The sequence below is a fragment of the Dendrobates tinctorius genome, unplaced genomic scaffold, assembly GCF_039654945.1.
Source record: "Dendrobates tinctorius isolate UK_male_01 unplaced genomic scaffold, ASM3965494v1 ptg000083l, whole genome shotgun sequence".
NCBI lineage: Eukaryota > Metazoa > Chordata > Amphibia > Anura > Dendrobatidae > Dendrobates > Dendrobates tinctorius.
This window is the reverse complement of record NW_027361751.1, coordinates 17,195,207-17,223,050: the sequence shown is the minus strand read 5'-3', so window position 1 is coordinate 17,223,050 and position 27,844 is coordinate 17,195,207. Positions and strand designations below refer to the sequence as shown.

Sequence of the window (27,844 nt, the reverse complement as noted above, 5' to 3'; positions counted from 1 at the left end):
TTGTGATATATCCTTTGTTGGCAATGACAGAGGTCAAACTTTTTCTGTAAGTCTTCACAAGGTTGCCACACACTGTTGTTGGTATGTTGGCCCATTCCTCCATGCAGATCTCCTCTAGAGCAGTGATGTTTTTGGCTTTTCGGTTGGCAACACGGACTTTCAACTCCCTTCAAAGGTTTTCTATAGGGTTGAGATCTGGAGACTGGCTAGGCCACTCCAGGACCTTGAAATGCTTCTTACGAAGCCACTCCTTCGTTGCCCTGGCGGTGTGCTTTGGATCATTGTCATGTTGAAAGACCCAGCCACGTATCATCTTCAATGCCCTTGCTGATGGAAGGAGGTTTGCACTCAAAATCTCACGATACATGGCCCCATTCATTCTTTCATGTACCCGGATCAGTCGTCCTGGCCCCTTTGCAGAGAAACAGCCCCAAAGCATGATGTTTCCACCACCATGCTTTACAGTAGGTATGGTGTTTGATGGATGCAACTCAGTATTCTTTTTCCTCCAAACACGACAAGTTGTGTTTCTACCAAACAGTTCCAGTTTGGTTTCATCAGACCATAGGACATTCTCCCAAAACTCCTCTGGATCATCCAAATGCTCTCTAGCAAACTTCAGACGGGCCCGGACATGTACAGGCTTAAGCAGTGGGACACGTCTGGCACTGCAGGATCTGAGTCCATGGTGGCGTAGTGTGTTACTTATGGTAGGCCTTGTTACATTGGTCCCAGCTCTCTGCAGTTCATTCACTAGGTCCCCCCGCGTGGTTATGGGATTTTTGCTCACCGTTCTTGTGATCATTCTGACCCCACGGGGTGGGATTTTGCGTGGAGCACCAGATCGAGGGAGATTATCAGTGGTCTTGTATGTCTTCCATTTTCTAATTATTGCTCCCACAGTTGATTTATTCACTCCAAGCTGGTTGGCTATTGCAGATTCAGTCTTCCCAGCCTGGTGCAGGGCTACAATTTTGTTTCTGGTGTCCTTTGACAGCTCTTTGGTCTTCACCATAGTGGAGTTTGGAGTCAGACTGTTTGAGGGTGTGCACAGGTGTCTTTTTATACTGATAACAAGTTTAAACAGGTGTCATTACTACAGGTAATGAGTGGAGGAAAGAGGAGACTCTTAAAGAAGAAGTTACAGGTCTGTGAGAGCCAGAAATCGTGATTGCTTGTTTCTGACCAAATACTTATTTTCCACCATAATATGCAAATAAAATGAAAAAAAAACAGACAATGTGATTTTCTGGATTTTTTTTTCTCAGTTTGTCTCCCATAGTTGAGGTCTACCTATGATGTAAATTACAGACGCCTCTCATCTTTTTAAGTGGTGGAACTTGCACTATTGCTGACTGACTAAATACTTTTTTTCCCCACTGTATGTATACCCCTCCTTACCTGTAAAGCGCCATGGAATAAATGGCGCTATAACAATAAATAATAATAATAATAATAATAATAGTGAGAAAATGTTCACGTCCGTTTACTTTTTTCCTACACTTGGTTTTTTTCCAACCATTTTCCAAAAATGGATAGTAATATTTAATAATACCTGATACTACTAATACAAAATCAGGTCTCTCAAGGCCACCAAAAATAATAAGAATTCAAACTCCTTACATCCCCAGCGTCTGATGCTGCCACCACCATACTTCATCATGCAGAGGGCATTGCAGACTAGGAAGGCTCCAGATCATCTTCCTGCATGGTCAGACACAGCTATTACATAGTACACAGCAGGGTCACATTCATAAGATTATCTCGTAACAGGGACACTTTCTGTAACACACTCAATTGTGGAAGTAATTATTATTCCAAGATATACTGATTAAAATGTACTTTGTTGTTGGGAAAACCCCTTTAATTCTCTGTTGAATCACATAACTTTGCTAGAAGAGTGAAGTGTGTGTATGAGTGTGAGAGGAGAAACAGGAGGCGCAACATGAATATGAAAATATGAATGAACTCATTAAAGAGTAATCAAGATTTTTTAAACCTAGAGATTGCAAAGTGCTGGTGATGGGTGAGGTCTGGGTCCTGAGACACCCAGATAGCCCCCATTGATTTCTGAAAACACCTCTTTGAAGCGCTCAGCTCCAGCATGAGAGCAGAGCAGTGTGCGGCGCAATAGAAACTCTATGGGTCCATATACAGCTCTGTGAGAGTGGCGTAAGGGCCAATAGACTTACTGCTGAGCCTCTGCACCCGTCGGTCAGCACTCATGGAGGAACTGTACACTTCCGAGGCATGTTTACACTGATTGGTGTGGTTCCCAGTGCCCGAACCCCCACTGATTATTAGAATTTTGCACCCTTTGTATTGTACTTTAAACAAGCATGGTGAAAGAAGCGGCAGAAGGGTTGAGAAAGGCCCAAAATAAGGAGGTTGAATACGTTTCTGTCTGCACTGTAAAATAGGTCTATATCTGCCAAAGAAGAGATTGACATTTCTTACATAGCGATAGATATTTAGTATTAAAACATGAGATCTTTCTAGTATTCCAAAGAAAATTCCAAAACAATACATTTTGGATAGCGTTCTTATAATGTCAAGGATTCAGCAATCTTATTGTGGAACCTGTCAGTGAGTCTGATACTTTGATGGCTACTCATGTACGTTGTTGTCTATCGTATGTCGGATTGTCTGTCACATATTCCTCTTTCACAACATGTTGTTTTCTTTTTCTTTCTTTAGAGAACAACCCATCTTCAGCACCAAAGCCCATGTCTTCCAGATTGATCCAAACACAAAGAAGAACTGGGTTCCCACCAGCAAACATGCAGTTACTGTGTCCTATTTCTACGATAGCACAAGGAATGTCTATAGGATAATTAGTCTGGATGGGTCGAAGGTAAAAAAAAAAACAAAACAAAAAGATAATTATTTCAGACTTTTGGTGAATTGACCCTTTAAGTGAATCTCCACTTCACAGATACTTATTATTACCTTTGTATCTTTTGCTTTTACCATGACCTCCTGACCACCATGGGTGACACCAAATTTCAATGTGTGGTCACCAATATGTTGCAAAGACATTTTGCAGCCTAAAATTGCTATCCCCTCTCCATCAGTTGAAGCCGTAGCTTTTCTCTGCAGATTTTACCTTTTGCAGGAAACCTGTGGATTTAGCATTTTCAACAGGATCGTTCTGCTGTGGATTTTCTGCTGCAAAATGTCCTCAATAGATGTTTCCTTAGGGCTCATACACACAAATACGTGGTGGACTTATTTTCATAGCACTATTATATGACTTGTCCAGGGCTCTCGGGATCTAGTAGCTCAATATATATTTATTTTGCTTTAAGTTCCATTCATGAGGTTGGAATTTACAGCCGTAAAAATGGACGAGAACATATGGCAACATATTTAGGGCTTGTTCAGACGAGTGTATAATCGGTCCATGAGCACCACAGACCGCACATGGGCTCGATGTGGCCAGTGTGCCAGGGTTCATGGATGATTTTCAATGTACGTAGGAAAAAACAATCGGCACAGCTGCTCCACCACCATACGCTTCAGACTCAAACAAACAGACGCCGAGTAAGCCCAACAGAACAGGTGCTCAATTAAGAAAAAAACAATGCAAAAGTCCATATGAGAAGAAAGAAATGTTGGCACTCACCGTTCTTAAAATCCACAATTTTATTCCACCATTAAAATCTTCAGCAGGGGAGCAATGTGTACGGTAAGAGGACGACAGCCGTTTCGTGTCCCGTGGAAGTGCGGTAGCGCGAAACGGCCGTCGTCCTCTTATCATACACATTGCTCCCCTGATGAAGATTTTAATGGTGGAATAAAATTGTGGATTTTAAGAACGGCGAGTGCCATTCTTTCTTTCTTCTCATATGGACATGGATGATCTTACACATGGACTGTTGGTTTGCATGGTAAAAAAAAATCTCAGCATGTGCTACTTTGGCCCAGAATAATGCATGGAATGAAAGGAGAGCACACATAGCTGCAAGCGGAGCCTGACGGCCACAATTTGCGGTTGCGACTGACCCGATTTTTCAATACATGCCTCTACCTGGCCTTATGGAAACTTTTCCTTTTAGGTGGAAGGGACTGTTCATTAGTGATGAGCGAGTATACTCGTTGCCCGGGTGTCCTCTGAGTATTTTAGCATGCTCGGAGATTTAGTTTTCGTCGTCTTATCTGCATGATTTGCGACTTGTAGACAGGCTGAATACATGTGGGAATTCCCTAACAAACAGGCATTCCACACATGTATTCAAGCTGTCTAGCAGTCGCAAATCATGTAGATAAGGACGAAAACACAGACCAATGTTAATCGCTGTGCTAGTTTACCTGATTAGCCTTCCACACATATCAACGAGTGGTAAACAATTGCAGCCTGCACTAGTCTTATTTTTTCTTCTCTGCTGACTCCCTGCCACCTAAATGGATTGTTTTCTTTCAATGCACCAATTAATGGCGCATTAAAAGATGGTGTCCAGTCATTGCAGAGTTTTGCAAAGATGGAGACAAAAAGAAGGAATAGATGACTATAGGATTATTGTAGGTAAGCATTTGGGCAAGGAGTATACTACATAGTAGGTGTGAGAGCCTACCAGCCTACTACTTGCCTTTTTATTTTTTCTGGGCAGCTTCTAAAAAAAAATCACTGACAATATTTTTTACGGACAAATTCTAAAACAATAATAAATCATTATGATTATAAGTGATCCATGTATACAGACCATAAATCTGATATAAACACATGCGCGGCAATCATTGTAAAATGTCATAATACTCTGTATAAGTTTCTTCAGCTTAAAAAAAAACCCAGATGCCTTAAAAAATGTCACCGACAGGTCAAAAAAGTGCTCTATTTTTATTGACTGTCCTGGGATTTATGGACGGTTGAGCCGATGGCAATAAAAGCACAATCTCAGTGGAGGTTAAAAAGAGATCCTACAGGAATCCATGAATCCCAACATACTGTAGTTAGACTTTTTACGCCTTGATGTTGCTGGCGAGCCCTGGTAATCAGAGATGAACAAAAAGATGCAAGAGGCCCATATCTAGCAGCCACACTGGTAGTCCTTGTCGCCAACCAGAGCCCAGAGAACAACCTTCGAGAATCCTTTGCATCTCTTCTGATTTGTAGGCCAAGCACAACGTCATTGTCGCAGCACAACGAACTTATGACGTCAAGCAAGGCCTGCTAATCATCAGAGGTGCTAGTGATGCCGGCAGGTAGGAGGTTCTCAGTGGTTTGGCCTCAAACTACCGACGTGATCACCGGACCACAATCCTGTGAATCTTTTTGCTCATCTTTAATGGTAATTATTTTCAACAACACTTGGGTGACCAAAAATATATTGGCGGAGTTACCCAAATATATGGAAATTGACCTTCAGGGTCTAACCCTATTGCTTCCATTCCGATCTACTTACTGTGCGATCCAATACAGTTTCCGAAGAGCTCTGATTTCTGGCCATGGCGCTTGGATTTCCTACCAGCACTACATTTATCTTCATTAAGAAAACGGCTGTTTCATGGTTGTGGTACATACATCTACCGAGCTGGCCCATTCATATACATGTCATACCACTGAGCATTTCCGCAGCAGTGTGCTATTTTAATAAAATTCAGCATTGATGGAGAGGTGATTCGTCTAGCAGACACATTTTAAATAAATACATTCATTTTGGGCGGACGGCAGTTTAATTAACTTTTCTTTTAGCTCTAAGCTATATTTGTAAGTTTAGGACTTCGTCAGCAAATCCTCGTCTTCGGTTTCCTAGTGCAGATGTTTGAGGTTTTATGATGATTCTGCTTCTTTCTGTGAATGAAACTTGCTGATCCATTTATTACTGCATGCTTGTGTAAGGCCTCTGCATGGAGGCCAAATTATTAATACATGTAACGAAAAATTCCTAAAAACTTGGCGCATTTGGCTACAGCATCTCCTCTGCTTAACTGATTAGAAAGGTACGATTCACAAGTTTATAAATATAGTCTGGAAAGTGCAGAAAACTAGGCTTCAGCTAAGAGCAAGTTTTTGAATTAGTTTTTTGGCTGCACGTAGTCTGGCATGTGTCCTCCCAATCTACTGGAGCATTAAGACCTATCATGAGAGAAGAACGACTTATTGAAACCTCAACACCCACACATTTTTGCCATTGCGTCTGTACATATAATGTTTAATCATGTAATGCAGGAGCACCCAATCTTTCTTACCTTGAGAGCCACATTCAGCTCCAAGAGACAGCCGTGAGCCACATCCGGAGCCTCCTGAGCAATGACATCTAGCTTCTGCCCTCTCTCCCCCCAATAGTTAATCCTAGATCCCCCAATACCGATATAATAAGTTAAAGCTTCCCCATAAAACTCACATTGAAGCAGTATACTTCCGTCCAGGAGTTCCCACCTTGCCTGCCATTGTATTCTCACTGTCATGATCTCAGTGCGGGTTTGACTCGCACACGTGGGGTTAATGTTTGGAACCAGTGCTGATGACTGGCATTTCTGGGGTTAAAGGTTGTGATCCCGGTGCAGGCTTACCTGCACACCTGGGGCTATGATTGTGGCCTCTCCCTGGTTCTGGGGGAGGCTTCTTATAGCCTCAGGACGCTCCCATCCCTGTCAGTTATACTCTCGCCATTGGCATTGTGTGGTGACCCCTGAGTGTGTTAGTGCTGTGTTCTGGTTGCTTGATTCTCTGTGTATGACTCGGTCTGTTCCCTGGATATCGCTTTGGATTCTGCCTGGTACCTCCTATGTCTGTTTGGTTTTGATCTCTGCTTGGCCCTGATTATCCGCTCTGTCTCATCCCTGGTACTGTACTGATATCTTGTGCATGACCTTTGGCTTTGTCTGACCTCCTGTCTGTTTATCCCTCCTGTACCTCGCTGGTCTGTACCGTGCATGACTTCTGCTTTGCCATAATCTGAGTTCTCTGGCTTCTCTGACACTATTAGTTGAAGCACGCTTTGTCACCTCTGCTGCCCTGCTCCCCAGGTAACTCTTAGCACTGCTTCTGTACTCAGGACACGCGCACTGGCTCTATGAGCAAGTGTAGTGCGGTCTCTGACACTCACATTAGGCACTCCCACCACGCTATCGCATCCAGTTCCTAGCAGCCCTCTCTCTGGTAACATAATTCTTTCTTTTAACATATTTACCTCTCCAACCTCTAGGCCAGTATATGTACATCCAGAACTGATGTACTATTAGAGGCTACTCACAAAAGTCACCATCTGAAGACCTTCTCTTCGTAATTCTTTGTTAGACCTGTTGTTAATGTACTTAGCTGGCACACAGCCACGAGCCACACATCATGGACCGGTGAGCCACATGTGGCTTCCAAGACATGGGTTGGGGACCTCTGATGTAGTGGGATAATGTATGGATTTTATGCTTGGACCCTATTGGTTTATTCAAAATGCACTAAGGAGACTTTCATTATTAGCATGTCAGTTACATTGGGTCTACTAATGACTTTTGAGCCTGGTCAATTCTTCTAGCTTATGGCGCCCAATAAGTTATATTTGTCTCAAAAGTTATAGAGTAACTAAAGTTTTTTTTACTATTTAATAATTTTTATTATTATAAAGTTATGAAATATTGTAAAATTCTTCATTACCTTATTTTGCTTACTATTTCCCCAAAAATTATCCTGCAGGGCTGTTTCAATGCCAAGTTCATGCTGCTTTGAACTGCTGCTCAGCGATGATCCCTTTTTTTTTTTTAACAGATTTCGTGAATTCCCCTGTCTGAGTACAGTATAAAGCAGAGAAGCTCAGAGAGAGGAATTACCGTACTCTGTTCATAAGTGGAGTAGGGATCTTAGGTGAGCAGCAGTTGAAAGCTGTTTCTAAAGAAGCTTGAAATGGACATTTGACACAGCACTGCAGCACGAAGTAAGAAAAATATGATTGAGAAGTACATTGCAAAAATTCACAGCTTTGCAATACCTAAAAGATTGCTAAATATAAAAAATAGTCTTTAGGTTGCCTAAACATCTCAGGTATGCTCTGACCACAGTCGTGGTTAATCAGAAGTGTCATCCAGAGGCCTGTGGTGTATGGCAATAGCCTCCTCTAATCCTTGTCCTATTTAGAGTATATATGACCTTGCGCGAACCCTATGTCTTCCCTATATAACTTTCAGTACATTAATTATGCATTGGCAGTGTGCTCTATTTCTTGCCATGGGTCGAAAATAAAAGCTCATCTAACTTAGCTCATTTAACACTAATTAGTTATTTGGCATCATCTGGTGTCACAGATGAAAAACAAACTGCAATGATGTTTTAAAAGCAATTAAAACCAATTGTTTTTTTTACAAGGGGTGTGAACGAGGCAGGAACCAGTATAGGATTCTCATGCATGTTGCCCTTATTTTCTGAGACAAGGGTAAAAACCTAAACTAGCAAAATATTTTCAGGAACCAAGTAGTATTAGCAAGGAGGTTGTAACTTCTGTGGCACGTTAGAAATGCTGCTAGTTTGGCTCCCCACTGATGAACACAGGGCGGTGAATAAAACAGAGTAATACAATTTTGAATCTCATCTTTCATATTTTTTCCTTCTGATTTTGGTTTTACACTTTTATGTCTTTTTTTCTGCCAGGCAATAATAAATAGCACCATCAGTCCCAACATGACATTCACTAAAACATCCCAGAAGTTTGGCCAGTGGGCGGACAGCAGGGCTAACACAGTGTACGGCCTTGGCTTCTCCTCCGAGCATCATCTCACAAAGGTGAGTGTACTGTGATAGACAGCTGCATGATGTACACACATTTCTTATTTTTTTTTATTATTTGGAGCCACTTTTGGTTTAAAAATACTGATCCAAAATGCTGAAAGTGGCGAAGAACATAGACAGCCGACACACAGACCAGGCTGAAGATGTGCCGAAAGTGGCTCATTTCTGGATGGTGCATTTAGGGACTGACACGGTTGTCTAACTTTGCAAAACCTTTTGATTGACTTATTTTTACAACAGTGTTGGTGCGTTTTAAACTACACACCTTCCCAGTAAGATATACAACCTTTTCACTACATCATACCTCCTTGTCGATACCGGGACACTTATAAAATGTGTTTTTTTCTGATGTAGTAGGGGTGCTACAGCATTACCACTGGTGCATAGGACAGTACCCTAAATTATAATATTAGTCTGTGGCTTTGCCTCAAAAAAGCCCTCCCATCACAGTTTTTATCGTCTTAATATAGTGCAATCATCATATTATATAGCACTGTGCACTTACAATTGCTCATTTTGCATTTCTACCCAGCTAATTCTTCTCTTTTCCATTATGTCTATGACATCACGTGATTAAAAACTGACTAGCTGAATCCTTCTAAGCTCTATGTAGCAACAGGAGGTCAATCTCCCCTGAAGGAGTCTCTGCCAAAGTCCCTGGCAAGGTGAGGACGGAGCAGCAGGGTCAAGAGTTGAAGAGAGGATAAATGCAGGGAAAAGAGACTTACTGTTTCTGCGTAGAACAGAGAAAAGAGAAGAATTAGCTTGGTAGAAAGGCAAAATGAGCAATTGTTAGTAAACAGTAATATATAATATGATGACTGCAATATATTAAGAGGATAAAAACTTTGATAGGAGTTGTGCTTCTTTAAAGGGAATCTCTCAGGAGGATCTTCCCTCCTAAGCCATCTACATGGGCATGCTGGTCATAGGAAGATAAATAAAATGATACTATGATATCTATGATCAAATTTCTTATTCCATTGAAATCCATGTTTTTTTAATATGTAAATGAGCTGTTTAGGACTATAGGCCGGATATTGATCTCCAATAGAATCTGCCTCCATAGACTATTTTAAGTGAAAAGGAAGTTACCGTTGGGAGACATGTAATGACTGACAACCTACTCTCCTGACACCCATATATCACACACAGAGCTGTGAGAGCTGCAGCTGCTAACTTGATTGTTATGAGACAAACTTCAGTTCTACCTGTTCTGTGTTAGTTACATGTCTCACACAGATAACACCCTTTTCATTTGAAATAATCTCTGGAGGCAGTTTCTCTGGGAGATCTTAACATCTCATTTACATATTGAGAAATATGAGGATTTCTCTGGAATAAGACATCATATCACAGATATCAAGGTATCATTTTATGCAGCTTCTTATGACCTACATATATAGTATAGACTAGTATCAGATTCCCTTTAAAGGGAACCTGTCAGCTGTTTTGGCCGCTATTAGATGCGGCCACTGCCATTCAGGGCTTATCTACAGCATTCTATAATGCTGTAAATAAGCCCCTCGATCCAACCTGCCAGATAAGAAAAATAAGTTTTATTATACTCACCCGGGGGGTGGTCTGTTGTGGTCCGGTCCAATGGGTGTCGCAAGTCCAGGTCCGGCGCCTTCCATCTTCTGGTGACACCACCCTCCTGCTTGCTTTATGGCTCCCCGGCATTGCGCTTCTGCGCAGGAGTACTTCTCTGCCCTGTTGAGGCCAGAGCAGTTTCCTGCAGTGCGCAGGCGCTGGGTCTCTCTGACCTTTCCCTGCACTTGCGCATTGCCGTACTTTGCAGTACTGCTATTTATCTGCTATTTTATCTGCTGTAGATCTACCGGTTCTCTTAATGCTGAGCTCTCTATAACCCCACCCACACCACTGATTGGCAGCTTTCTGTGTACCATAGGCAAAAAGCCACCAATCATTGATGGGGGCGGGGTTATACTGAGCTCATGAATATGGAGGACTACATGGCAGCAGGTTTACTAGTCCTCTAATGATAATCAACCCACAAACTACAGCATAATCAAAACTACAGCAAGCAGCCAAGTAAGTGACACATTATTGGAATCATGGTCTGTGTGTCTACATTATTGTGCAATCCTAGCGCTTTATATGCATTTCTTTCTCAATGCTGCCTTTATTTCTTGCGGATTTATCGTGTTTGTTACCTCTAACTATATTTAACAGTGTTTATGCTGGTTACTTTTCATCCTCATTATTTTGTATATAGCACTGTCATCTTTCGTGACACTGAATAATGTTTTAAAAAAGCAAGTATGTATGTAAAATTGTACGAATTTAACAGAACACTAAACACTGCAACAGTGAAGACAGAGAACCCAAAATGTAAGTGCAGAGGGGATCATACCGCAGCGGGTCCCTTTATCTACAGGGTCACCCGTGTATCTACGTGTTAGACATAAGATATGATTATCTCCCCCTGTATGTGAGCGTACAGTCTGAAGCTCCATGCACGCGACTTATTGCACTATCCTGCTTCCGAATGGTTCTGTTTTATATGTTTGCATCACATTGCATTGCCCGATAGAAGTGTAGAAACTTCCCAAAATGTCTGGTAAGTGGTGTACCACGTCTGTGATTGCCACATGATGATAACACAGACATGTCACAGTTAACAACAATTCCGAATTTTCCTGGGTTATCCCAATTTTTCTAGAAACAAACATGGCAAATTCAGGCATGTCCTGGACCTAAAAGGTGACGCAGGTTATGTAAACCCCATCCAAAAGTGGCCGTGTATTGATGCCACCTCATTCTTCGCACACTTCTTAGTACTGTGACATGGGATGGGTGCTGTCTGTGTACTTATCTCTTGGGTTTCATTAATTTTCCTTTTCATTGATTAGTTTGCAGAAAAATTTCAGGAATTTAAAGAAGCTGCTCGATTAGCAAAGGAGAAATCCCAAGAAAAGATGGAGCTGACTAGTACTCCTTCCCAGGTAAGGTTCCTGCCAACTCTTTATCATTGTTATTGGGGTATCCTATTGTTACCCATAAACCTTACTCTACTGCATTATTTTTTGGTTTTAAAGGGTTTTTCCAGTGAAACAGAAATATAATTGACTGATGTTTAAATAGTAAATTAGAGTATTAATGTAGCCCTTATATGATCAATGTTCCGACACGCCATCAACTGATCCATCCCAAGTCCTGGTGGCCTCATTTCTGGCGCTGTACTAAATACAAGACAGAGTGACCAAAGCTGTATGTGAAGGGGCTGGCCGACTGCTTTCTTCAACAGCTAAGTCAGCCCCCACATCTCTCCATACATCAAAGAAAGGGCTGGCTTAGATAGTGACACAACCAGTCAGCCATCCCTTTCACACACTACTTCTGGGGAGTTGCCATCACAGGAACATGTGTCCAAGACTCAACCAGTGGAAGGTTTAGGTACCTGGTCTAATAGAACTATATTCCTAATTTTCTGACTTACTATTTTAGAAACTATTTATTTAGATTTTTATCTTTTCAGTTTGTTACACGCTCTTATTTACGTGATAGTTGTACAGACAGAACCTAAGATAAAAACTAAGCAAATACCCTGTAATCAGTAAATGAATAAATAGTACATGTACCGTAAATAACATAGGGTACTATTGTGATAAAAAAAAGTGTAAAATCCTTCCCATCGCAACAAGGTGTACCTAATCGGGATGCAATCTAACTCTTGTATTTCACCTCACTGTGTGTCAGTAGACGTAAAACTAGTTAAGGGCAGAACAGGACCGGATGTAGACTGTTCAGATACCTGACTATGGAAAGCTACAGTATATAAACATAATGAACAACCAAAAAAGGGGTAGCCATGCCACTGTTTGTACAAATTAAAAAAAATAATAAATGAGCCAGAGAATATGTGGGTATAACTACATTGCATAGGTGTCACACTGTGATGGTCTTCAGTAAGGAAGGGGTGGTCTCAAACTGTCCCTGGAGCTGGGACCCTAACTATCCCTGTCCCGGGGGTACTCTTGAAGATAGAAAGGCCCAAGTCTCCGACCCTACTATTCTCCTGCTAAACCCTGAATTGTCCCCTCCTCCACCCCATGAGACATGTGACAGAAATGTAAGGTAAGCAAGACACAAAAACAAAACAGGGATAACAGAAAACCTCTGTCATACAAAAGCAGTTATCAACAATAGGAGGATAGGGACAGGGAGGAATAAACTAAACGGGAACATGGACCTGGAGATAAACATACACATACAACAGTAAACCACAGAACAAGGCTACAACATCTCCTCTCCAACCACTTAGCTTTAGCACTCAGCACAGGAACACAAATCTTTCAATGGCAGAGACAAGAAGGTCTGGCCAGTTTGTATAGGAAGAGGTATTGACCAGATCAGAAGAAGCTGAAATGCAGCTGCACGTTTCTGAGCAGCATATAAAGGGTTATTAACCTCTTCAGCACCAGAGGAAACAATCCATTTAATATAGGACACAAATTACACCATCTCTAAAGAAGAACTGCTATTCTTTACCGACGTGACCATCTAACTCCAGGACTTCCAAGGTGGCGTGACACCCTTGTGACAGTAGTTGTGCATTCACCGTGTGACCATTTAACAGACATAACCTAAGATAAAACAAAATTAGCAAATACCCTGTCTTAAGTAAATGAATAAATAGTAATAGTACATGTAAGTAACATACGGTACCAGCTAACACTGTTTTGATTAAAAAAGAAAAGGTGTAAAAGTCATCCCACCACAACAAGGTGGTCCTAAACTCTTGTAGTTCACCTTACTATGTACCAGCAGATGTAGAAATAGATAAGGACAGAACAGCTCTGGGTCTCATCTGTTCAGACACCTGCCTGTGGAAAGCTAAATAAACATAATGAACAGCCCAAAAGGGGTAGCCATGCCCCTGCTTGTACAAATATAATTTTGCTTTTATCTTAGCTTTGTCTGTTAAATGGCCACAGTGTGAATGCACACCTATGCAGTACACTTATACCTATATACCTACATATTGGTTTAGTTTTTTATGGGACCCAAAAAAGCTGTAAATGCTACATCCAAGAATCCATGGGAACCCGTACAGATTCAGCACATATGGAACCACATAAATCATGCACAGCATAAATGACTATGCAATAAAGCTCATTCCATCCATGTTTGATACTTGATGCCGTTATACTAAGAACCCAATAAATGCCACATAACATGTCTCCCTTCTGTACTAAAAGAAGCAAGAACGTCCTGTGTTCTATTTCAGGTTGTCAGAAAGCTTTCTCCACGACCAGCTTAGTGGATTTGATTGAAGGCCGTTTGCATCTGACATCTGGTCATTTCCTGTTGAGTAAGGAATTGGTGTTGTTCCAGTTTTCACAACACAGGTGTCCAAATTGGCTGAAAGAAGCTGCAATCACAATTGGCATGGCTTAGCCATCTCCACCGAGAGATGAGAGATGGAGAGCCTGCTGACACAAAAATCTAATCCAATTATGAAGATATGTGTCCCATTTATTTTGGTTCTCTTGTTTGAGAGGGACATCATTCTCGAAACCAACGTTACATTGCTGAAACCAAGTCATGCTGCTGGATTATCAATGTCCGATTGGTTTATTCTACAAAAGGAATAGTTCTTCCGAGGGTGACATTGGAAATAATGCCATTCAAGGTTATCTTCACATTCATAGTTTATTACTAGGGGCTAAGGGTTTAAATATTAGATATCATGAATTATATTATCAGACCATAGAAAAATATGAAAAAAACAGGTCTAGATAGGCTCGAAAAATTGGAACACAAATCTGATACCATCACAAGTGTTTTATCAGTCTTAAAATTGGTTCTCAGTTCAGTCTTTTGCTTCTGGTCTTGTGACATTCCAGGTTTTTTGCAGTTTTTTTGCTGTGAGCAAGAACACTGCTTAAGAAAACAAAGGGAACACTAAAATACCACATCATAGATATCACTGAAAGAAATGTTTCAGTTTCAGATCTTAATTCATTACATAGTGGCATGCGTTGAGAACAATAAACTATAAAAATTATCAATGTAAATTGATATCTCATGGAGGTCTGTATTTGAAAAGATCATCAAAATCAAAGTGGAAAATCAAATTACAGGCTGATCCAACTTCAGTGGAAATGCCTCAAGACAAGGAAATGATGCTCAGTAATGTGTGTGGCCTCCATGCGACTGTATGACCTCCCTACCAATGCCTGGGCATGCTCCAAATTAGGCAGCGGATGTTCTCCTGAGGGATCTCCTTCCAAACCTGGATTAAAGTGTCAGTCAACTCCTGGACAGTCTGTGGTGCAACATGGCATTTGTGGATGAAACGATACATGATGTCACAGATGTGCTTGATTGGATTCAGGTCTGGGGAACGGGCAGGTCAGTCCATTGCATCAATGCCTTCATCATGCAGGAACTGCTGACACATGTCAGCCACATGAGGCCTAGCATTGTCAAGCATCAGAAGGAACCCAGTGCCCACTGACACTGCATATGGTTTCAAAATGGGTCTGAGGATCTCATCACAGTGCCTAATGGCAGTCAGGTGTACCTCTGGCTAGCACATGGAGGGCTGTCCGGCCCTCCAAAGAAATTCCTCCCTACACCATTACTGACCCATTGCCAAACCGGACATGCTGGAGGATGTTGCAGGCAGCACAACGTTCTCCACGGCATCTTCTGACTCTGTCAGTCTGTCACATGTGCCCAGTGTGAACCTGCTCTTATCTGTGAAGAGCACAATGTGTCAATGTCGAATCTGACAGTCTTGGAGTTCTCTGAAAATGCCAGTCGCGCTGCACGGTGTTGGGCTGTAAGCGTAACACCCACTTGTGAACGTTGAGCCCTCATACCACCCTCATGGAGTCTGTTTCCTACAGTTTGAGCAGACACATGGATGTGTTAGTGGCGTGCTGGAGGTCATTTTGCAGGGCTCTGACACTGCTTCTCCTGTTCTGCCTTGCTCATGGGAGAAGGTAGTGGTCCTGCTTCTGAGTTGTTGACCTCCTATGGCCCCCCTATGTCACCTGGTGTTCTGGCCTGTCTCCTGGTATCTTCTCCGTGCTGACTGACACAGATACCCTTCTTGCCACAGCTCGCATTGATATGCAATCCTGGATGAGCTGCACTACCTGAGCAATTTATGTGGGTTGTAGACACTGCCTCATGCTACTGTACTGTAACTCAAGGGGTGAGAGCAATGACAAAATGTAAAAGTGACCAAAACAGCCAAAAAGGACGAGAACAGAGAAATGGTCTGTGATCACCCCCTGCAAAACCACTCCTTTATAGGGGTGTTCTTGCTAATTGCTTATAATTTCTACCTGTTGTCTGTTCCATTTGCACAACAGCAGGGGAAATTAATTCACAATCGGTATTGCTTCATAACTGGACAGGTTGATTTCACAGAAGCCTGATTGACTTGGAGTTACATTGTGTTTAAATGTTCCCTTCATTTTTTTGATCAGTGTATTAGGATTTCCAAGGTCATAAGACCATACAGTTTAGACTAAATTGGGCTGTCAATCTAATGTTTATGGGGGTCTCCGAATTTTTCCCCTGCAGATGATTTCATGATCCAACATACCAGATTTCTGATGGTCGACATTTTGTTCTCCACTATCTTAGCTGCTGTCAGAGCAGTTTGACAGCGACTCTCTCATAGAGGAACACAGAAGTGCTCCGTCAAGGCGAGCGTTCTGGTGCATGGGGGAATTGGGACAGATAGCGAACAGCCCAGCAAAATCCCATGATGTTTTAGCACAGCATCATATCACTGACCAGAGCTAGAACCATATGTGTCTGCTGTGCTGACACTTTAAAGGGAACCTGTCATGCAATTTGTAGCATCTAGACTGTCCACAGTGCGTTGTTAGTGATGCAATGTGCATCACTAATACATTTTTTCATTAAAATCGCTGCTGTAATCATTAGCAAAAAGCACTTTATATAGTATAATATGTAGTATACTTTATATATATCTTACCTGCTCGTTTAGTCATAGGGGTGTGCTTCATTGCATTGGATCAGGGTTGTCGCCGCCCACACAATTTGAATTATTTTTCTGGGTTTGCACCGACATCACTTGAAAACCCGTGCTTGCACAGTGGGTATTGGGTCGCCATGGTTGTGTAGTGTGTATTGAGGAGCCGCGCTTGTGCATTATCGATTGGCGAGCCGCGCATGTGCCATGACGGGCAGCTCCTTGCGCGTGTGAACAGTCAATGAAGCTGGTAACCACTAACAGCTTCAGAGCGCATGCACAAGGAGCAGCCCATCACGGCACATGCAAAGCTCGCCGATCGACAATGTGCAAGCGTGACTCCCCAATACACACTGTACAAGCGCGGGATTTCAAGTGACGTTGGCGCAAACTTGGGAACATAATTCAAATTGTGTGGGTTGTGACAACCATGATTGAACGCAATGGAGCACACCCCTATGACTAAACAAGCAGGCAAGATATAACTTTGTAGCTATGTTTTTTTTTAGATTGAAGATCACTGTTGCCAAATGTTACTTAATGTAAATATTGAAAGGGCTATTATTACAGATTATGATATGAAAATAATATATATTGCCAAAATGCTTAAAAAATACATGTAACACAAAAACCTGATTAAAACAGTAGGTCATTTTCTGAGGACTCAGTTCTTTGAAAAATGTAGTATAAGGTTATGCACCCACGATCCAGAATAGCATTGTTCAGGACTCAGGTCACCTGCGCTTTGTCCAAAACGCTGTGTTCTAGGTTACAAGCACAGTGGATGGGATTTATAGAAAGTGTTGAGTCCCTGTTTAATCCCCTAAAATTCAGTCTGCTAATAGCTTTCCTGTTTGGAAACAATAAAAAAGTTATATCCTGAATATCCTTATTTCTCCATTTTTCTCTTGTTGGCTATATATACAGTGGGCACAGAAAGTATTCAGACCCCTTTAAATTTTTCACTCTGTTTCATTGCAGACATTTGGTAAATTCAAAAAAGTTCATTTTTTTCTCATTAATGTACACTCTGCACCCCATCTTGACTGAAACAAAACAGAAATGTAGAAATTTTTGCAAATTTATTAAAAAAAGAAAAACTGAAATATCACATGGTCATAAGTATTCAGATCCTCCTTCAGATAGTTCTACTCCTTTATTGAAGTCCAGCTGTGTTAAATTATACTGATAGGGCTTCATTTGTAAAGGGACACACCTGTCTATATAAGACCTCACAGCTCACAGTGCATGTCAGACCAAATGAGAATCATGAGGTCAAAGGAACTGGCCAAGGAGCTCAGAGACAGAATTATGGCAAGGCACAGATCTGGTTAAGGTTACAAAAGAATTTCTGCAGTACTCAAGGTTCCTAAGAGCACAGTGGCCTCCATAATCCTTAAATGGAAGAAGTTTGGGACCGCCAGAAGTCTTCCTAGATCTGGCCATCCTGCCAAACTGAGCAATCATGGGAGAAGAGCCTTGGTGATCGATGTAAAGAAGAGCCCCAAGATCACTGTGGTTGAGCTCCACAGATGCAGTAGGGAGATGGAAGAAAGTTCAACAAAGTCAACTATCACTGCAGCCCTCCACCAGTCAAGGCCTTTATCGCAGAATGGCCCGACGGAAGCCTCTTCTCAGTGCAAGACATATGAAAGCCTGCATAGAGTTTACTAAAAAACACATGAAGGACTCCCAGACTATGAGAAATAAGATTCTCTGGTCTGATGAGACAAAGATAGAACTTTTTGGTGATAATTCTAAGTGATTTATGTGGAGAAAACCAGGCACTGCTCATCACCTGCCCAATACAGTCCTAACAGTGAAACATGGTGGTGGCAGCATCATACTATCGGGTTGTTTTTCAGCTGTAGGGATAGGACGACTGGTTGCAATTGAAGGAAAAATGAATGCAGCCAAGTACAGAGATCTCCTGGATGAAAACCTCTTCGAGAGTGATCTGGACCTCAGACTTGGCCGAAGGTTCACCTTCCAACAAGACAATGACCCTAACCACACAGTTAAAATAACAAAGTAGTGGCTTCAGAACAACTCTGACCATTCTTGACTGGCCCAGCCAGAGGCCTGACCTAAACCCAATTGAGCATCTCTGGAGAGACCTGAAAATGGCTGTCCACCAATGTTCACCATCTAACCTGACGGAACTGGAGAGGATCTGCAAGGAAGAATGGCAGAGGATCCCCAAATCCAGGTGTGAAAAACTTGTTGCATCATTCCCAAGAAGACTCATGGCTGTACTAGCTCAAAAGGGAGATTCTACTCAATCCTGAGCAAAGGGTCTGAATACTTATGACCATGTGATATTTCAGTTTTTCATTTTTAATAAATATGCAAAAATTTCTACATTTCTGTTTTTTTTTTTCAGTCAAGATGGGGTGCAGAGTGTACATTAATGAGAAAAAATGAACTTTTTTGAATTTACCAAATGGCTGCAATGAAACAGAGTGAAAAATGTAAAGGGGTCTGAATACTTTCCGCACCCACTGTATATAATATATATAATCAAATTGCTTAGATTATCCTTGTCGATCTCAGTAATCTACAATGTAAAATTAATGTCATGGTTCATCCACAGCAAAGCTGTGTGCACGGCTCCAGATTTCTGTCTTACAAACCACGAGCACCATATCCAGCCCTGACAGTACTGCTTCCAGGGGGACCACTCTGTAATATGGCATTCAGTAGAACACCCCATGATATTCCTCCCTATGGATTCTGTCCAGTTCGGGCCAGTAATGGACTATGGGCTTCATATAACAGATCCGTACAAAATGGCTCCATTTGGCACCGTTTCGCCTAACATTTCCATGCAGCTCCTCCCTGTGATCAGCTTCTAGAAGTGAAGTTCTAGAAATATCTGCTCGCCAGGTCGGTTCTTACATTTCCTATCCTGATACTAATGGTTTGGATGTTTTCTTACAGGAATCTGCCGGAGGGGATATCCAGTCTCCTTTAACGCCAGAAAGCATTAATGGAACGGATGACGAAAGAACAACCCCTGAAGTGACGCAAAACTCTGAACCAAGGGCTGAACCTACGCAGAATGCGTTGCCATTTACACATAGGTACCAATTCAGTTCACAAATCTTAATTAACTGATGTGTATCTGTGTCTCTGGATACTCTCATTACCTCCTGACTAGTTGGCCGATTATATGCAATCTCTGATCTGCTGTAGCATCCAACATGGTGGCACCAAATCACCTACTAGCTATGTGCAAGCGTGTCATCACACATACTGATCAGCCGGTGGTCGGCAATGCTTTGTTATGTGGGGACATCTAATTCAGAAATGGTTTCCACCGATCTTTTCTGCTGTTGTTGTTTAACCCTATTTGAGTAATTTGCTGTTCAGCAATAATGCTGCAGTGCATAATGTAATATATAGTTTCTTTTATTGGATTGTTTTGTGCCGATATTTGATCCAGTCACCATTGGCGAAACGGACACCTCATGCTTAAGATTTTTGTCCCTAAAACTACTATAAGCCTAATTATGGAGAACGCACAATGTACATTAAAGGGATTCCATTAAGCTGCATCAATGCAAATAATTGCACTGAAAGGGAGTCTGTCACCAGGTATTACTAACCCATCTGAGAGCAACATAATTTAGGGGCAGAGACCCTGATTCCAGTGATATGCCACTTAATGGGCTGCTTGCTGTCATTTTGATAAAATCACTGCTTTGTCTGCTGCAGATCTAGCAGTGCTCAAATACTGAGCTCTGTATAACCCCGTCCACACCATTGATTGGCAGCTTTTTGCCAATGTACAGTACATAGAAAGCTGTCAGTGGTGTAGGTGGGGTTATACAGATAAAACAGTGATTTCACCAAAATGACAGCAAGTAGCCCAGTAGGTGACACATCGCTGGAATCAGGATCTCTGCCTTTACATTATGCTGCTCTCAGATTAGGTGAAAAAAACCTGTTGACAGGTTCATTTTAAAGGAGTTTTTCCTGATTTTTATGTACCGGTAACTTGCCAAGAGTAGAGAATGTTAGAAAATAAAACTTTCTCATTGTTGATTCCAGTGTCACTGCCAAGATCTTCAGTTGTCCTGCAATGATCATGTACAGTACATTCATGTGACCACTGCTGCCAATCACTCACCCAGCAGTGACTCTTGTATATATGGTGCTTAACAACTGAGATCAATGATTGGCTGCAGTGTTCACGTGAATGACTGACCGGTTGTTCTCATTTAAGGACCTGCAGGGAACATTGTGTCAGTAGAGCTGGGACAACGGGAGAATCAATGGGTATGTGATGTTTTTTTCTTTATTTTGTGAGATTTGTTTTATGAAGTCTGAGAAATCCTTTTAAGCTGACGAATTCTGTAGAAAAGTGAGTGCCGTTCCCTGTTCTTCAGTATTGTCTCTGATGTGATGTCCGATGGGCTGCATCAGACATGTTCGTGTGCCTTGAGGTTTTAGTATTAATATTGATGTTTTAATATTATGTATTTTATTAAGGATCTTCAAAGATTACTTGTTTGTCTGACTTTCAAGAACATGTTCTCATCTTCTTGTAAATTTTTTGAAAGTTTCTTTTGCATTTTACCAAAGTGTTTATAAAATACAAAACAAGGGAAGGCGTAAAAATCAGCTTTTGACCAATTCAGTGGAACTTTATGTTTTCCCACATGTTTACTTGCCAGTGTGACACTACTTGGACAGCACGGTGGCTCAGTGGTTAGCACTGCAGCGCTGGAGTCCTGGGTTCGAATCCCACCAAGGACAACATCTGCAAGGAGTTTCAATAAAGGAGGAACAACGAGTATATATAGCCAAAAGTACAGAGAAAAATTGTATTTATCAAAAGTTATACTTTAATAAATATATGTAATACAAACATCATATATTAACAAACATGCATGGGCATACATCAATGTCATGTGACTAACTCCATGGGTCAATATAATGACCAGGAAAAGCGGGACCCAAAATTTAAATAACACATGCACCATTCAAAAAAGATCATATAGAAGGTTAAAGGTTGTTTAGAAACACATGTTATCCAGCGATAGGGATTAAACAGTACTGACTTCCCCAAAGCATACAATTCCTATACCGCTAGGTAAACAACCTCCCATAGACACTAATTAGCGCCTTTACAAGTATATAATCCAGTGCACGATAAAGGAGAGATTTATAAGAGAATTGGTACAAAATAATTACCCATAGTGGTGTGTATAAAGTCCCGTCTAGACCTTGGTCATATACCCCGACGCGCGTTTCGCGTACACAAGGTGTCGCTTCCTCAGGGAAGTATGCCCATGCATGTTTGTTAATATATGATGTTTGTATTACATATATTTATTAAAGTATAACTTTTGATAAATACAATTTTTCTCTGTACTTTTGGCTATATATACTCGTTGTTCCTCCTTTATTGAAGTATGATATTGAGTCGCCTTATAGCATGGACATTTGATATTTTCTGCTGGTGTTTCTATTTACATCTGCAAGGAGTTTGTATGTTCTCCCCATGTTTGCGTGGGTTTCCTCCGGGTATTCAGGTTTCCTCCCATAATCCAAAGACATACTGATAGGGAAATTAGATTGTGAGCCCCATCGGGGACAGTGATGATAATGTGTGCAAACTGTAAAACGCTGCGGAATATGTTAGAGCTATAGAAAAATAAAGATTATAATTATTATTAGAAGATGTGGTGTGGCACATTAGGACTGCATTATGAAGCTGTGGTCTCTCACATTAGGACTGTAGTTAGAAGACGTGGTCTGGAATATTAGGACTGTAGTTAGCAGATGTGGTCTGGAATATTAGGACTGTAGTTAGAAGACGTGGTCTGGAATATTAGGACTGTAGTTAGAAGACATGGTCTGGAATATTAGGACTGTAGTTAGAAGATGTGGCCTGGAATATTTGGACTGTAGTTAGAAGACGTGGTCTGGAATATTAGGACTGTAGTTAGAAGATGTGGCCTGGAATATTAGGACTGTAGTTAGAAGACGTGCTCTGAAATATTAGGACTGTAGTTAGAAGACGTGGTCTGGAATATTAGGACTGTAGTTAGAAGATGTGGCCTGGAATATTAGGACTGTAGTTAGAAGACGTGGCCTGAAATATTAGGACTGTAGTAAGAAGACTTGGTCTGGAATATTAGGACTGTAGTTAGCAGATGTGGTCTGGAATATTAGGACTGTAGTTAGAAGACGTGGTCTGGAATATTAGGACTGTAGTTAGAAGACATGGTCTGGAATATTAGGACTGTAGTTAGAAGACGTGGCCTGGAATATTAGGACTGTAGTTAGAAGACGTGGTCTGGAATATTAGGACTGTAGTTAGAAGACGTGGTCTGGAATATTAGGACTGTAGTTAGAAGATGTGGCCTGGAATATTAGGACTGTAGTTAGAAGATGTGCTCTGAAATATTAGGACTGTAGTTAGAAGACGTGGTCTGGAATATTAGGACTGTAGTTAGAAGATGTGGTCTGGAGTATTAGGACTGTAGTTAGAAGATGTGGCCTGGAATATTAGGACTGTAGTTAGAAGACGTGGCCTGGAATATTAGGACTGTAGTTAGAAGACGTGGTCTGGAATATTAGGACTGTAGTTAGAAGGCGTGGTCTGGAATATTAGGACTGTAGTTAGAAGATGTGGTCTGGAATATTAGAACTGTAGTTAGAAGATGTGGCCTGGAATATTAGGACTGTAGTTAGAAGATGTGGTCTGGAATATTAGGACTGTAGTTAGAAGGCGTGGTCTGGAATATTAGGACTGTAGTTAGAAGGCGTGGTCTGGAATATTAGGACTGTAGTTAGAAGGCGTGGTCTGGAATATTAGAACTGTAGTTAGAAGATGTGGCCTGGAATATTAGGACTGTAGTTAGAAGATGTGGTCTGGAATATTAGGACTGTAGTTAGAAGGCGTGGTCTGGAATATTAGGACTGTAGTTAGAAGGCGTGGTCTGGAGTATTAGGACTGTAGTTAGAAGATGTGGCCTGGAATATTAGGACTGTAGTTAGAAGACGTGGCCTGGAATATTAGGACTGTAGTTAGAAGACGTGGTCTGGAATATTAGGACTGTAGTTAGAAGGCGTGGTCTGGAATATTAGGACTGTAGTTAGAAGGCGTGGTCTGGAATATTAGGACTGTAGTTAGAAGATGTGGTCTGGAATATTAGAACTGTAGTTAGAAGATGTGGCCTGGAATATTAGGACTGTAGTTAGAAGATGTGGTCTGGAATATTAGGACTGTAGTTAGAAGGCGTGGTCTGGAATATTAGGACTGTAGTTAGAAGGCATGGTCTGGAATATTAGGACTGTAGTTAGAAGGCGTGGTCTGGAATATTAGGACTGTAGTTAGAAGATGTCATCTGGAATATTAGGACTGTAGTTAGAAGACGTGGTCTGGAATATTAGGACTGTAGTTAGAAGACGTGGTCTGGAATATTAGGACTGTAGTTAGAAGACGTGGTCTGGAATATTAGGACTGTAGTTAGAAGATGTGGTCTGGAATATTAGGACTGTAGTTAGAAGACGTGGTCTGGAATATCCTGACTGCAGTAAGTAGACGTGGTCTGGAATATCCTGACTGCAGTAAGTAGACGTGGTCTGGAATATTAGGACAGCATGGGAATGAATTGGGAAATTTGTCTTCTTGGAAAATGGGCTGTGGCCTGAGTGTTCTTGGACATCAGAAATATGGTGAAGAACTGTCCTGGAGAGCTGTCCTACAGATGACATAGAAATGTGAAGAAGCAGCTGTCACCTGAAGATCCTGGACAGGAGTGATTTGTCACATAAGGGAGCTTGTAAACAAATTGGTGATATGGATAGGAAGTGGGGAAGGATTGGTTTGCTACCCACATATCAATTACTAGGATGAGATAATTAGGGAGGAAATTTAAACACTGTAAAAAACAAACAACAACAGCAGCACATATCTGATAAATAACACAAGTGTTCAGTGCAAAATATCAACTAAAAATTACTGGAAGGTGAGAACTAGACAATGCATGAACGTTAAGGTGTAAGAAATATAAATATTTATGTGATAAGTTAGTTTTGCACTTCAATGCCCTGTACTTACGCTGCCAACTAAGGTGCAATCTCTTCCTCATGTAAAGTGGAAGCAGATTAAAGGTTATCTGTCCCCAGGTTTTTGCTACACCATCGGGGCAGAGACCCAGATTGCAGCGATGTGTCACTTACTCTACTTGTTGCTTCAGTTTAGATTAAAAACTGTTTTATTTGCTGCAGATCTAGCAGTTCTCTAAATGCTGAGCTCTGTAAAACCCCGCACACCCCACTGATTGGCAGCTTTATGGGTACACTATACATAGGCAGAAAGCTGCCAGTCAGTGATGGGGGCGTGGTTTGACTACCTGGCAGCAGGCCAAGCAATCCTCTAGTGATGATCTCCTGTTGACAAAAGTAATTTTATAAAAATTACACCACGCTGCCCAGTAAGTGATACATCTTTGGAATCAGGGTCTGTCTCACTATTCTCAGGTTAGATGGCAAAACCCTGGTGACAGATTCCATATAAAATGGATTTTTCATTCCAGCATTTACAGTTGGATACAATTATCATTGCACGTTTTACCCCCTTGTACTTTATGCACAGTTTTTGGACACCCATCATCTCTGCAGTGTAAATAGCGAGCATGCAATATATGATTTTTATCTAATATTTGCTTCTTTGACTTTGAGTGTCTTGTTTAAATATTGGTCACGATTTCTGCTTTTGAAAGGGTGACTATTTTTCTGTGTATCCCGTCTCATTCACACTCCTCAGTTTGGATGCCTCATATATGTGTGTATATATATATATATATATATATATATATATATATATATATATATATATATATATATTGGAACTTTATAATAAATTGCAATCACTGTAGTGGTTATGAAATTAGATATTACCAGGTTTTTTTGTTTGATAAGTTCCGTTCCTTAAGCTTGGTACCTCTTTGTGTTTTAGAATATTCCAACACAAATTTTATATTTTCTTGGTAGCATGAACTTGCAAAAATTTTTTTTAGTATTTTTGTAAAAATGTCATCCTTATCCACCATACATGCAGTTTTGTGAAAAAGTGTTTACCCCCTACCTGATTTCCTATTCTTTTGTATGTTTGTCACACTTAAATGTTTCAGATCACCAAACAAATTTAAATACTAGACAAAGAAAACACAAGTAACCACAAAATGCAATTTTTAAATAAAAGGTCTTTATTATTAAGGGAAAAAGAAATCCAAACGTACAGCGCCCTGTGTGAAAAAGTGATTTCCCCCTAAGCCTAATAAATGGTTTGACCATCCTTTGTCACAACAACTGAAATCAAGCGTTTGTGATAACTGGCAATGAGTCTTTTATAACATTCTTGAGGAATTTTGGCCTACTCATCTTTGCAGAATTGTTGTAATTCAGCCACATTGGAGGGTTTCCAAGCATGAACCGCCTTTTTAACTCAAATCAGATTAAGGTCAGGACTTTGACTAGGCCACTCCAAAGTCTTAATTTTGTTTTTCAGTGGTGGATTTGCTGGTGTGCTTTGGATCATTGTCCTGCAGCATAACCCAAGTGCTTTTCAGCTTGAGGTCACGAGCAGATGGCCAGACATTTTACTTCAGTAATTTTTGGTAGACAGCAGAATTAATGGTTCCATTTACCACAGCAAGTCTTTAATGTCCTGAAGCAGCAAAACAGTACCAGACCATCAGGCTACCGCCACCATATTTTACTTTTGGTATGATGTTCCTTATCTGAAATGCTGTGTTACTTCCATGCCAGATGTAATGGGATGTACACATTCCAAAAACTTTTGTCTTGTCAGTCCACAGAGAATTCTCCCAAAGGTCTTAGGGATAATCAAGATGTTTTCTGGCAAAACTGAGATAAGCCTTTATGTTCTTATTGTTCAGCAGTGATTTTCATCTTAGAACTCTGCCATGCAGGCCATTTTTGTCCAGTCTCTTTCTAATGGTGAAGTCATGACCACTGACACTAACTTAGGGAAGTGAACCCTGCAGTTCTTTGGATGTTGATGTGGTGTCTTTTGTGACCTCTTGAATGAGTCGTCGCTGTGCTTTTGGGGTAATTTTGGTTGGCCGGCCACTCCTTGGAAGGCTCACCACTAATCCATGTTTTCGCCATTTGTAAATAATGTTGCTCACTGTGTTTTGCTGGAGTCCCAAAGCTTGAGAAATGGCTTTGTAACTTTTTTCCAGATTGATCTCAATTACTTTGTTTCTCATTTGTTCCAGAACTTCTTTGTATTGCGGCATGATGTCTAGCTTTTGAGAAACCTTTGGTCTAGTTCACTTTGTCAGACAGGTTCTTTTGTGATTTTTTTCATTCAGAACAGGTGTGGCAGTAATCAGGCCTGGGTTTGGATAGGAAATTTGAACTCTGTTTCACAAAGATGTGATAAACCGCAGTTAATTTATGTTTTATGGGTGGGGCAGTCACTTTTTCATACACAGTCCGGTAGGTTTGGATTTCTTTTTCCCTTAATAATAAAATCCTTCATTTAAAAACTGCATTTTGTGTTTATTTTTGTTATCTTTCTAATATTTTCATTTGTTTGGTGATCTGAAACATTTGAAGCAAACCTGTCAACAGGATTTTGCTAAGTAACCTGCAGGCATTGTCAGGTTGGCACTGTAGCACTGATTAAAATGATATCTGGGTTGAAGAAATATGTCTTGTGGTTGTTTAATTTGTATTTGCAATTTTCAGTGCTTTAGGGTGGCCTGTGGGCGGATCATTATTTGGTCCCCTGACCTCATCTTAATCCTTGTGGGCTTAAATGACAGGTCACTGGGCATTCAGTGATCTGCCTCCTACTTTACATACTGTGCTTACGCAGATTAAATTGTGATCTTTGCAAAAAAAAAATAACTCTAGCAAAACGGCGGTGGAGCATGCGCAGTAGTAGTATCGGCAAGTGATGCTCTCAATCTCCACCGCCTACTAGTGTGTTGCCCCCATGTTAACTTGGATCTCGAAATGCGTGCCTCAGCACCTGTCACTTTATGTCTAACCATTGGTTTGTAGTGGAAATTGTGAGCCCCTCTATTTGGTTGGTTTACATTACGCTATGTCATTTCAGCCCCCATTTGAGCGCCAATCTTATTTATAAT

General features: G+C 41.1%; 1 protein-coding gene across 8 annotated transcripts in view; it reads left to right on the top strand.

The window, feature by feature from the left end:
• Positions 1-27,844, top strand: part of HOMER1 (homer scaffold protein 1) — a 183,167-nt gene that overhangs the window by 60,652 nt on the left and 94,671 nt on the right. For all 8 annotated transcript variants that reach the window (XM_073584162.1, XM_073584167.1, XM_073584161.1 and 5 more), the window contains 4 exons: positions 2,698-2,854; positions 8,582-8,713; positions 11,596-11,688; positions 19,644-19,786. In XM_073584162.1, coding sequence (XP_073440263.1) covers positions 2,698-2,854; positions 8,582-8,713; positions 11,596-11,688; positions 19,644-19,786 — 525 coding nt within the window. The remainder of the gene's footprint in view (positions 1-2,697; positions 2,855-8,581; positions 8,714-11,595; positions 11,689-19,643; positions 19,787-27,844) is intronic.